This window comes from Somniosus microcephalus, chromosome 6, assembly GCF_052327205.1.
Source record: "Somniosus microcephalus isolate GS21.2 chromosome 6, FLI_Smic_1.0, whole genome shotgun sequence".
Lineage (NCBI taxonomy): Eukaryota > Metazoa > Chordata > Chondrichthyes > Squaliformes > Somniosidae > Somniosus > Somniosus microcephalus.
The window spans coordinates 209,808,562-209,821,172 of NC_140992.1; the positions used below are offsets into that span (position 1 = coordinate 209,808,562).

General features: G+C 40.9%; 1 protein-coding gene across 4 annotated transcripts in view; it reads right to left on the bottom strand.

Annotated features, from left to right (window-relative positions):
- Window positions 1-5,815: 5,815 nt before the first annotated feature.
- Window positions 5,816-12,611, bottom strand: part of vrk3 (VRK serine/threonine kinase 3) — a 39,950-nt gene continuing 33,154 nt past the window's right edge. For all 4 annotated transcript variants that reach the window (XM_085991346.1, XM_085991345.1, XM_085991347.1 and 1 more), the window contains 2 exons: window positions 9,354-9,523; window positions 5,816-6,048 (listed from right to left, as the gene is read on the bottom strand). In XM_085991346.1, the coding sequence (XP_085847472.1) occupies window positions 9,372-9,523 (152 nt within the window). In that variant the 3' untranslated portion in view covers window positions 5,816-6,048; window positions 9,354-9,371. The remainder of the gene's footprint in view (window positions 6,049-9,353; window positions 9,524-12,611) is intronic.

Consider the following 12,611-nt stretch of genomic DNA (forward strand, 5'->3'; position numbering starts at 1 on the left):
TAGTTGTTACCAGAGTAGTGCTAAAGAATGTGCTGGCGACTGTTCATGTGGTCAAAGACTTTTCTCCAGAGGGAGGTTTGCAATGTTGATCTTTCTGTGGCCCACTACAGATTCTAGGAAAGTCTTAAGATACAAAGGAAATGTATGTTTCCTCCTCTTATACTGTTGGCCAGTATTATGGAAAAAATACTCCACTCACTCAGGGTGATAGTGATACCAATTCCCAACAATAATGTGATATGATGGATTGGACACGTGCAACAAAACATTGCTAATGTGTTTGAAGTAAGGATACGTTGAAATACAAGGTTGTTGAGATAAGAACAAAATAAATTTGTGCTTCGGCTTTCTATTAAAGTCATTACTGGTCAACCAATATTGGAAAGGGCTATATTTGTTTTCTTTTTAAAAATCTTTTTCACTCCCAATTTCTCTGCTATTTTTCTCCCTCTCTCTTTTCCTCTTCTGGAATCACTGACTCCCTGATGGTTTACTGTTTAATTGATGTTAAGACAGTGAGTTTTGGTGAGTTATTCAGCAACTGGAGGCATCACAGCCAAGCCCAATATGTCTTTACCTGGGTACACAGACACACACTTCCAGCAGGGGACCACTGGGTAATAATCAAAGCCACAGGATGTTGAGGAGAATTGTAACACCACTAATTACTGCCCAGGCTAAGATCAGTGAATGTAGCATAGCTGGGGCGGGGCGGGGGGAGTGGGGTGATGTGGTGGGGAATAGGGGGTTCAAACTTTCTTGATCTGCATAGCTAATCTATTCAAAGTATAAACTTGATGAGCCATCAGGTGAGTGCAAAAGGGCTACTGACAAAGTATGAGTTAAATGATCCAGCCTAGATGTTGCATTATGGCAAACCAAACATAGTTTAAACCAGTTTGACTAATCCAGTAATGATTCAGCACACATTTTAAATAGCTTGGTCCATATTTCCTTTGAAGCATCTCTGGAAGGATGGAAACACTACAGCAATTGTTCTGGTTTGCAGTTTTTATCAAGCTTAATTCTTATGTTAATATAACATACAAACCAGTTGCCTTCGACTGACAGGGACAGGTCACTGATTTTGATGTATCACCAGGTCAGTGAATAGGGGAATTTACAACCCCATAAAGATAAATGGGCTTCAGCAGTGACTTCGTAATGACCTAACGTTTCAGCACCATAACTTGATATGACTTTCACTTAAACTTTGCTAAATGCGATCACTTTACCAATCAGATTGACAACCTTCTCTTAGTGACAGCATACAAAGATGAGGAATTAGCTGATTAACATACACGTCTAAATGACAGACAGATTGAATAACACAGGTTTTGTTTACTAAACTCTTACTAAAATAATTACATATCGACATATGGCAATCAGGAAACAGGTTTTGGCTATTTAATAGTTGGTCCATTAGATTGGCAAATCTTTTACTGGAATGCATTTTGCTCCTTTTAAATAGTCCCTGTGCCTAGATTGCCACCTCTAGGAATAATAATTGCTGCATCAGATATATGGTGTTGTGTTTCAATTTACCTGTCAGTGGATGGCAATACCAGGTGATGGAAGAATATAAAAACATGACAATTTTCAGCCTCACCATTGTTCCAAATTAATATTTTGCTCAAAATTTCTATCATCATCTGTCTCTTATAGATCTCTGTGCCAGACCGTGCAGGTAGCCCACCTGCTTCCAGCCACTGGCAATGTCAGTCAACCCAGCTGGAAAGAAGTGCATGAGGGCACCATAAGCTTAATTAATGGCCCCCCCTCCTACCTGTGGGAAGAACCTGGATGGTATTTGTTATGTCCCACAATGACATACCAAGTTTGTGAACTTTCCATGTAGAGAATCATGGCCATCAACATGAGTTGCCACCTCACGGAGGAGTGTATTGGTGCACTAATGTGTTGTGCCAGCACATCAACTGGAAGTACAAAGCTGATTTGCTTGTTTTTTTTTTCTTGCCAATTTTCTTCCCACTCCCTCCTGTACTGAAAACAGTGACTTCTTCTGGACTATGGTATATCCAAGTTAGTCAGCCTGTGCTACCTCACTCAAGTGACTATTCTTCATAAAACCATAGCATTTTGCAGCACAGGAGGAGACAATTTGGGCCATTGTGTCTGTGCTGATTCTTTGCTAGATCAATCCGACCTCCTTGATCTTTCTCTCCATGGCCCTGTAGTGAAGTATGTTTTCCAGTCCTGCACAGTCCTCTATGTTCCCAATGACATTGGACATGGGGTGGGGAGAGAGTGGTAGCCATTGAGTATGTCTGGTGATTGATCATGGGTAAAGTCTTTTTGAGCTGTTTGGTTGCCTTATTGAAATTGGCCAGTTTTTGTATCCCCATAGTTTTTAGTTGTGATTGTAGAGGGTGGGGCAGGAGAGTGGAGTGTCTAGTGAATGGTGTGACCATTCATGGTCCTACTGGTCTTTTTGTATGTCTGTATCTATCCAAATGAGAGAAATGAAAGAGGTAACTAAACACAAAATTAAAAATATGTCTTTGTACCAGTTCTATCAGCTCTTCTGTGTAGCATAATTATTTTATCCTTTTCTATGCTGAATATTTCTTCTTTAAAGATTTTGTTGATATAAAATATTTATTCACTGGTCACAGTTACTTTGGAAGAATTTTTCAGGTTTTTCTCTGGTTCTTTTGAGAGCTGATCAATCACATTGACTTGTGTGTGTGTGTGTGGGTCTGTGGGCTACCCAGACAGACAAACCTCGATTTTAATTGTCAGCAGAAGTGAGGGCTTACGTTCCAATAAAAATCATTCACATGAAATTGAACAAGATGTTGTTTTAAACCACCAAGATTAAAAACTTACTAGACGTCCCACAACCCCCCAAAAAATCTTTATGTAATCATATTTGAAAACTTCATATCTAATTTGAGAATCTTTTATAAAAAAAAAAAAAAAATCGGCTTACCAGAATGTTGTGATAAAAGGATTGATGGGGCTGCTCATTCACAACCTCAATACAATCAGTGGCACAATCTGCTTTAAATAGCAGAATATGGATTATCTTTCAATTTATATTATGGTGGGAAAGGATGTAGCTTAGCCCTATACACACGATAAAGATGGAGAGCTCAGTCCGAATAATGCAAACAGCATCCAAAGATAACATTCAAGGATATCAATCCCACGCAGCGTGCAAACCACAGAAACCCAGACAAGATCTAAGACAATTTGTTAAAGATGTAATACTATGTCAGCAAAATTTTCTCTGAAATGTTGGAAATTTACCTTATTTTTAGTCCTTTTATTCAATCGTACATGAAATATTATCACATAGTATTTCAGTGCAATACAATCAAGACTTAGCAACATAAGTCTCGACAATTAGATGAAATAATTTTATACCTAAAATGAACAGACCCAAGTTAAGGTTCCAAATGAAGAGCATGAGTGACATTGAAAAGATGTTATCAATGGACAGTTTTAATACATTATCAAGGTAGGCATTGAGGGAAGTCTTTTAGTTCTACAAATTTACTGGCAGTTTTGCATCCAGCCTTCATTATTTTTTTCTGTTGCAATAAATCTCTAGCTAGCTGGTTAGTGAGAGATAAGAGCGACTTCACCCAATGTCTATGGATGATTCATCTTCAAATGAATTTAATTGCATTCCATTGAACCATGAGCAGTGCTGCCTTCAAAATGATCATTGTATTTACATTTCTGTTTTAAATCATTTAAGGTCTAGTCCTTTAAAATGGCTTCACTGGATGTCGATAAATAATGAATGTGTTGCGTGTCTCAACAAGGAGCAATTAAATAGTTTGACGATTTAAAAAAAAACTCAACTTGCGCATTGTAATGCAAGTTCTTATTTGTAAAGCAACCAAGGTTGCATTGGGTTGGGAATTTGTGGTTGCTGGTTGTGCGAGGTCTGCTTGTGATGTTTTTTTTTACAGTGATACATGTAAGGATGTTAGCATCTGGCCTGGCGCATGAATCCATTCAGCACTTCAATAGCACGCGGAAGAGATAGCATGGGCTCTGCACCCCTCGAGTATTAGTGTTCTTGTGTCATCAGGAAGCATCTGTGTTGGGTGGCCTTGCATAGCTTGCACGGGTCTACAGACCTTTGCTACAAAGGCTTAATGTAAAAGTTTACTGAATTTTTAAAAAGTGTTATGATTCAACTTGTAAAATAACTTGCTATTCAGCTTGACTGTCATGTATTTATGAATTACAGCTTAAATGTATTGCATGCCTTGTAGTTTTCAACAAATCACCACACAGAACAAGCTAGTGGGCACTGCTTTTGTTGCGAGCTTCAGTGGGCGAAGAATTATAGAGTTTAAATAAGGAAAAGACACTTCCAAAGTCAGTAATATACCCATCTTCATCCATTGTTATCCTTCACCCTGCATTCTTACATCAGCTCTTGTAATGGGACTATCTTTTCAACATTGAAAACAGACTAAACTGCATTCAACGAGGCATCAAGCCCATCTTGTCAATAGGTTGCCCATGTCCCCCTCAGGATTTGTCTGGTGCAATCCATAGTATAGGATCCTTATATCCACTAAGTAGAACATCCATGTTACTTCACTTTTTTCTTCTGCTGCAGTATTGTCCCTTTATGCCTCCGTTGAAGATAATGACTCAAACTGGGGTACATCCAGCTAACTGGTACGTATCCCAAAGAGCAATTATTCACCTGCAAGACTGGCTCGCCTGTGGTAGGTGGCTATTTAAGCAGGGAAACCATCACAATTGAATTCCATTCTGTATACATGCACACAAACCTCCAGCAGTATGAGTCAGAGCCTGATTTTGTTTTCCTTTCCGTAATCCAGGCTGTACTCAGACATTTTGTGTAGGATTCTAAGTGGCAGTAGACAGAAGAAACCTCATCCCAGCAACGTGTGTTCGACTCAAACTCAGCTCCCAAAAGGTGAAGAGAGAGTACCGCCAGTGATGCTGAAGTCATTTGTAATTCCACTTGTAACCTACTGCTACCGCAACTGACACTCCCAACATAGAGGATTGAACGTCGAGCATCCTTCTCTACGCGAGTCACTACAGCACCCACAGCACAGTCAGTCACTGAGCTATCCCACAAGCCATCCTTCTACTTCAAGGAGATAGAGATGACCAAAAGGAAAGCATAATATCCCACAAAAAAGGCCCAGTCTTTAAAATGAACTATTAATGTGGCCCAACAATAGCTCTATCCTAATGCCAAATCAGAAGAGACTGCACAATTCATTAAACTGCTTTGTAGAGGTCTCCTGAACATTGATGAAATTCTGAAAACAATCTCAGGATACCAAACCCTCTTTCTATTCACAATATGTGAATTGTACTAGCCACATTTTTCATTTCTTATGGGAGGCTACTTTCAATGCTAAGGCTCAGTGTAATTATGGTCTCATCAATCCTTCCTCGCCTAGATAATGGTCTCCAGGAGCCGGTCTCTTCTGCTCCTCCAGGTTTCTTAAGTGTGGGCTGCACTGATGTGTATAAAGTCTGTATCAGATGCATTGAGAAGGTAGATAGAACATCTTCTGCAATCTGCTTTTGTACCAGGCCAGAAGTTAAAGATTGCTGTACATATCAGAAAACTGCTGCAGAAGCAAATTTAGTTCATACAAGAGACCAAACACTGCTATTTATATTGTTTATTTATGGACAAATGTATCACGCAGTTATGGGGTGGGGTGGGGCAGGGGAAAGATGATTAGTTGACCATTAGGGGACAATTAGTGCAATGGTCAAGATAGAACAATACACTGCAGATAAGAAACTGCATAAAAATCCCAGCTATAAAAAAATCTCTTCACCAAATTGACTCAATTTTATTTAAAAACACCAAATGTAAATCTTGAAACATGAACAACGCACACATGAATTTTCCTACAAAAAAATGCATTAGTGGAACTGTTGCTAAAGGGCTATAAAAAAGCATGATTTAAAAAAATAGTACAGTGCATCTTATAAGGCATATGCTCCAACATTGCCCTCAACAGGATATGCTGGCTTCACAGCTGGTTATTGATATTTTCAAATCTGTGGAGAAAAAAAATTAAAAATGATCATCGCTATTGCACACTACAATAGTCTGCTACTTTGAAAACCTCTCTAATGTAGCAGCCAGCTCATGGTTTTTGGTGACATGGGAGAAAGTAAGCCTGTGTTTCTGCTCCAGTTATCTCGTTGGGCCAAAGGCTGGATTTCTGTAAATATACTGGATTCAGTGGCAGTCCTGGCTTCGTCATGGTTGGCTATTGGCACCATTTTAGTATCAAAATACATTTTCTAAATACCAAGCAATGGACTCCCTCCGACAATAACTCAGCCAAGATCAGAGAGCTTGGAAGAGCCAGGATTTCCTAGTTTGGTCCAGCAATTACTGTACAGACCCGGAGCTATCCCAACATTGCCGATCCAGATCACTTCGAAAATCATAGAATTACAAAGAAATTATAACATGCAAACAGACAGTTTTGCCCAACCAATCCATGTTGGTGTTTATCCTCAACTGCAGTCCTAATCCCAGGTGCCTGTTCTGTTCCCTTTATCCCTCTTTCCTTCAACCACTTATCTAACCTATTCTTCAATGTTGACAGTCTCTGCTTCAATCACTAACTGTGGTAGTGCATTCCAAACCCTCGATAAAAACATTTCCCCTGCTCGGTGTTCTAAATCTCTTGCATTTAATCCCATCTCAATGTCTCTTGTTCTAGACCCCTCAATCACTGGAAATGGTCTGCTCCTACCTACTCTTGCTCACCTCTTCATAATTTTAAACACCTCTGTCTAATCACCTCTCAATCTCCTCTGTTCTAACAAAAGCAGCCCCAATTTTCCAAGTGTTTTTTTAATCCATATTTCTTCATAGCAGGCAGCATCCTGGTGAATCTACTGCCATAACATCCTTCCTATAGTGTGGAGCCCAGACTGCACACAATGCTCCAATTGTGGTCTTACTAAAGGTCTTGTATAACTTCACCATAACATCTTCACTTTTATATTTTAAAGCTCTTGCCATAAAATCCAGTATTCCATTATCTTATGGAGGCATCCACTTGAGGAGCTGCTTTGAATGTCTTGTGAACCTGAACCCCAAACTCTGCTGCTCTCCCACCTTACCCCAAATTATTGCATCTTGGTTAAAAAAATAAAAGTACCATCTCACATTTACTGGCAGTGAATTCCATCTAGCACTTTTTCACCCATTCCACCATCTTATCAATATCCCCATGTAGCTTCCTTTGGTCAATTATTTACATCATCTATTTTAGTATTATCTGCAAATTTGGACATGACTCCCTCTAGCCGGATATCCAAAACAAATCCCTGTAAGACACTGCTACCCGCATCCAATCACTGAGAAACTGCCTTTAACTCCAACTCTCTTCACCCTTCTAACCAATTTTAAATCCAATTTGGTACCCTGCTTTCCTATTCCATTAATCTTGTGTTCTACCTTTTCAAAGGCTCAAGCTTCTTCAAAAGTTGCTTTGATACTACAACTTGCATTTATATAGCGCCTTTAATATAGAAAAATTTCTCAAGGCATTTCAGGGAGGCACAAGAAAATAAAATGGATGCCAAATGAAAGATTAGGATGGGTGACTGAAAACTTGGTCGAAGAGGCAGGTTGTTTTAAGGAATCTTGAAGGAGAGGGAGGCGGGGGGAGGCAGATGCTGCAATGCTGCAGAGCTGGAGGTGTTAGAGAGGGAGGGTAGAGCGAGGCCATAATCAATCACAGGAGGAGAATTTTAATTTTGAAGTATTGGGGAAACTAGAAGCCAAATCCATAACAGTGAAGTCAGAGGTGATGGGCGAGCAGGACCTGATGTGGGATAGGTTATGGGCAGCAGAGTTTTGGATGAGCTAAAGTCTACGGACGATGGAGGGGCAGTCAAGAAAGCATTGGAATAAATGGAGTTGGAAGGTGACAAATGGATGAGGATTTCTGCAGCAGATAGGCCGAGGTGGAGATGGGCAATGTTAGAGGTGGAAGTAGGCAATATTTGTGTGGTTGGAAGCTCAGTTCCTGGTTGAATAGGTTGCTGGAGGCATGAAGGCATGAATAGTCTGGTTTAGCTTGAGTCACTGGCTAGGGAGTGGGATGGAGTTGCTGGAGAGGATGTGGAGTTTGCACTGGGGGCCTAAGACTTTGGTCTTAATTTTTAGCTGGATTAAATTGCAGCTCAAAGACTGAGAATGACAAGACACACACAGTGGGTAGCCATGGGCTTGTTCAAGTGAGGTGGGGGGGGGGGCACGGCATTCAAAGCTGGGATGACAGCAGGAGAGAAGGAAAGCTGAGGAATAGCTATGGGTTGGGGGGAAATAGCCGAGAGGTGAGGGATGAAAGATGGTGAGGGGAAGAGGAAGAAAAAAAGACAAAGGAAAGAAAGGAACAGGCCAACAAAAAAAAGGGCGACAGGCTTAGCAGTCAAAATGCACTTTGCCACTCCCAAGACTCTACATTTAAAAAATCCCCCATTGACCCTGGCTAAAACATATTTACTATCTGGTTTTGCAAGATTCAAACCAAAATAATACCTAGTAATCAGAATTCAGGTTTTTAGTAATGTCAGATGCACTTGTGAAATTGACTATGAACTAATCTTGTGGTACTGCATCTTAAGTCATGGAGATGTTGGATATTTGCTTAGTTTGTCTTTAAGTTGAAAAACAACATGGAAGTGTGTTTTTTTAAATAAATAAACTGACTACAAAAGTGGGGAAGAAAGACTCTAGGCAGGGCTAAAATAGGGGAAGAGAAATCCAATAAAAAATATCATCCCGGAGATAAACCGGTTGAGCAGAAAAGCAAACTAAATGTTTTTGGTAGTTTGTTTGGGGAGGGGGGGAAAGAGGAGAGAAAACAGACCAATCACCATTTAAATAACCAAATATCACCCAGCAGAATGTAAACCTTCATCTGCACATTTACCTCAGGTATGTTTAATCAGGTCAAGAAAATGAATGGACTGTAATGACAAGTTAGTTAGTGGGAAAGACAAAGCACGTTAAGATGCAGTTTTAAAAATGGCACATCAGGTGAAGTGCTCAGCAACTGTGTTCAATGCCAGAGCAGTTTCCTGTATGAAATTCAGATGCAGCAGGAAGATAAAAATTGAGGAGGGAAAGGATGGACTATGCAAAGAGAGACCAGAACAGAGGTTGACACCAGAAACAATTGAACCCCTGGCCACAACATTCTTCCTTTATCCCTCTTTTTGAGCAGGCAGAGACTCAAGTAGGGGTACAGTTCCAGAAGTGTCAGCAACCCTCTGGGTACCTCAGACAGTTTGAATCTGGGGAGCATCACCGTCAAGCTGGAAACTGTCCTTACCTAGACATCCGCACACATTTACTTAGTGGTTATTGTAAGATCCATAGGGCCATCGGCCGACGCTCCCAACCTTTGAATACCGTCTTTCAGTTGTTTTCGTAGTTCTTCATAATCTGGTTCCTCATCATATTGTAGTGACACTACTTGTTGCAGGTATTTCTTCAGTTCATCTACAAGTTAACAATATTGATCTTTCAAATAAATAAGAGGTGGAGGGAATACAACACTGCACAAAAATATTTTATTCCTTCAGAAACACACATTTCACATTTTAAGCTTCAAAAGTTTGGTCACATTTATACCACACAGCAACTTTTATTAAAAAATAGTATTAAAACGTATTGCTACCAATCTACACTGAACTGGATTTCCTGCCGACTACACAGATATGAGTACTATAGCAGAAATAGAGCTTGGTGCTTAAATAGGTTTCATTTAAAGCAAAGTACTAAAGTAGATTATGAAATGGAGGAATAAAATCTTGGCAGTGGTGCAAGTTTGGAGAGCATTGAAGGTTGGAAGAAGTCAAAGTATTGAGCTAAAAAGTAACATTGGAGGCAAAGTCATAGAGCAAAAGGGGAAAAAAACTTGAGAGTTCTGGAGAATTGGAACAACATAATCAGTAACAGATAGACACTCAGATTTGTTGGGGTAGGTGAAATACGTAAGTGGGCAGAACAATTGCAGATGAAATTTAACAAGTGTAAATTACTGCACATTGTAAGGAAGAAAAAAAAAATCAGCAATACAAATACTTTATAAATGGCACTGAAATAGTCACAAATGAAGTTGGAGAGATTCGGGAGTCTATTCGATGCTTAACATTCCAACCCAACCAATGCAGAGCAGTAATCAACAAAACCAATATAATGATGAACTTCACAGACAAAACAGTAGAACAGAAGTTAGAAGAAATCACGATCAAATTGTACACTGCTCTAGTCAGACCATCCCTTAGAACATAAACAGGAGCAGGAGTCGGCTCATCGGCCCCTCGAGCCTGCTCCGCCATTCAATAAGATCACGGCTGATCCAATCTTGGCCTCAACGCCACTTTCCCGCTCTCTCCCCATACCCCTCGACTCCCTTGTAGTTCAAGTGTGTGTCAATCTCTGCTTTGAATATATTCAATGACTCTCTGGAGTAGAGAATTCCAAAGATTTACGACCCTCAGAAAAAATTCCTCCTCATCTCCGTCTTAAATGGGTGACCCCTTATTCTGAAACTATGCCCCCTAGTTCTAGATACCCGCTCTAGGGGAAACATCCTCAGCATCCACCGTCAATCCCCTTCAGAATCTTATATGTTTCATTAAGATCACCTCTCATTCTTCTAAACTCCAGAGTATAGGCCCAACCTGCTCAACCTTCTGTCATACGTCAACCCCTTCATCTCAGGAATCAACCCAGTGAACCTTCTCTGCACTGCCTCCAATGCAAGTATATCCTTCCTTAAACATGGAGACCAAAACTGTACGCAGTACTCCAGGTGCGGTCTCACCAATGCCTTGTAAAGTTGCATCAAAATGTCCCTACTTTTATACTCCAGACTCCTTGCAATAAAGGTCAACATTCCATTAGCCTTTCTAATTGTTTGCTGTACCTGCATGCTAACTTTTTGTGTTTCATGTACTAGGACCCCCAGATCCCTTTGTACCACAGCATTTTGTAGTCTCACTCCATTTAAATAATAATTTACTTTTTCATTCTTTCTTCCAAAGTGGATAACCTCACATTTTCCCACATTATACTCCATCTGCCAAATTTTTGCCCACTCACTTAGCCTATCTATATCCCTTTGCAGACTGTGCCCTCCTCACAACTTGCTAACCTATCTTTGTATCATCAGCAAATTTGGCTACAGTACACTCAGTCCCTTCGTCCAAGTCATTAATATAGATTGTAAACAGTTGAGGCCCCAGCACTGATCCCTGTGGCATGGCTTTGTCAGGGGGAGATCATGTCTAACCAATTTGATTGAATTTTGAGGGGGGTGACTAGGTGTGTGGATGAAGGTAGTGCAGTTGATGTAATCTACATGGACTTCAGTAAGGCTTTTGACAAAGTCCCACATGGGAGACTGGTCAAGAAGGTAAGAGCCCATGGGATCCAGGGCAATTTGGCACATTGGATCCAAAATTGGCTTAGTGGCAGGAGGCAGAGGGTGGTGGTCAAAGGTTGTTTTTGTGACTGGAAGCCTGTGTCCAGTGGTGTACCGCAGGAATTGGTGCTGGGTCCTTTGCTGTTTGTAGTGTACATTAATGATTGAGATATGAATGTAGGAGGTATGATCAGCACGTTCGCAGATGACACAAAAATTGGTGGAGTGGTAAATAGCGAGGAGGGAAGCCTCAGGCTACAGGACGATATAGACGGTTTGGTCAGATGGGCAGAACAGTAGCAAATGGAATTTAACCTTGAAAAGTGAGAGGTGATGCATTTTGGGAGGACAAACAAGGCAAGGGAATATACAAAGAATGGTAGGACCCTAGGAAGGGCAGAGGTTCAGAAGCACCTTGGTGTGCATGTACATAGATCCCTGAAGGCAGCAGGACAGGTAGATAAGGTGGTTAAGGCGGCATATGGCATACTTATATTCTATGCCTCGGCTAATGAAGGCAAGAGCAGGGAGGTTATGATGGAGCTGTACAAAACGTTAGTTAGGCCACAGCTGGAATACTGTGTGCAGTTCTGGTCGCCACACTATAGGAAGGATGTGATTGCATTGGAGAGGGTGCAGAGGAAATTCACCAGGATGTTACCTGGGCTGGAGCGTTTCAGCTATGAAGAGAGACTGGACAGGCTGGGGTTGTTTTCCTTAGAGCAGAGAAGGCGGAGGGGGGACCTGATTGAGGTGTACAAAATTATGAGGGGCATAGATAGGGTAGACAGAAAGGAAATTTTCCCCTTAGTAGAGAAGTCAATAACCAGGGGGCATAGTTTCAAGGTAAGGGGCAGGAGGTTTAGAGGGGAATTGAGGAAAAACTTTTTCACCCAGAGGGTGGTTGGAATCTGGAACTCACTGCCTGAAAGGGTGGTAGAGGCAGGAACCCTCACAACATTCAAGAAGCATTTAGATGAGCACTTGAAACGCCATAGCATACAAGGCTATGGATCAAGTGCTGGAAAATGGGATTAGAATAGATAGGGCTTGATGGCCGGTGCAGACATGTTGGGCCAAAGGGCCTCTTTCTGTGCTGTATAACTTTATGACCCCACTAGTTACTGATTGCCAACTGGAAAATGACCCATTTATCCC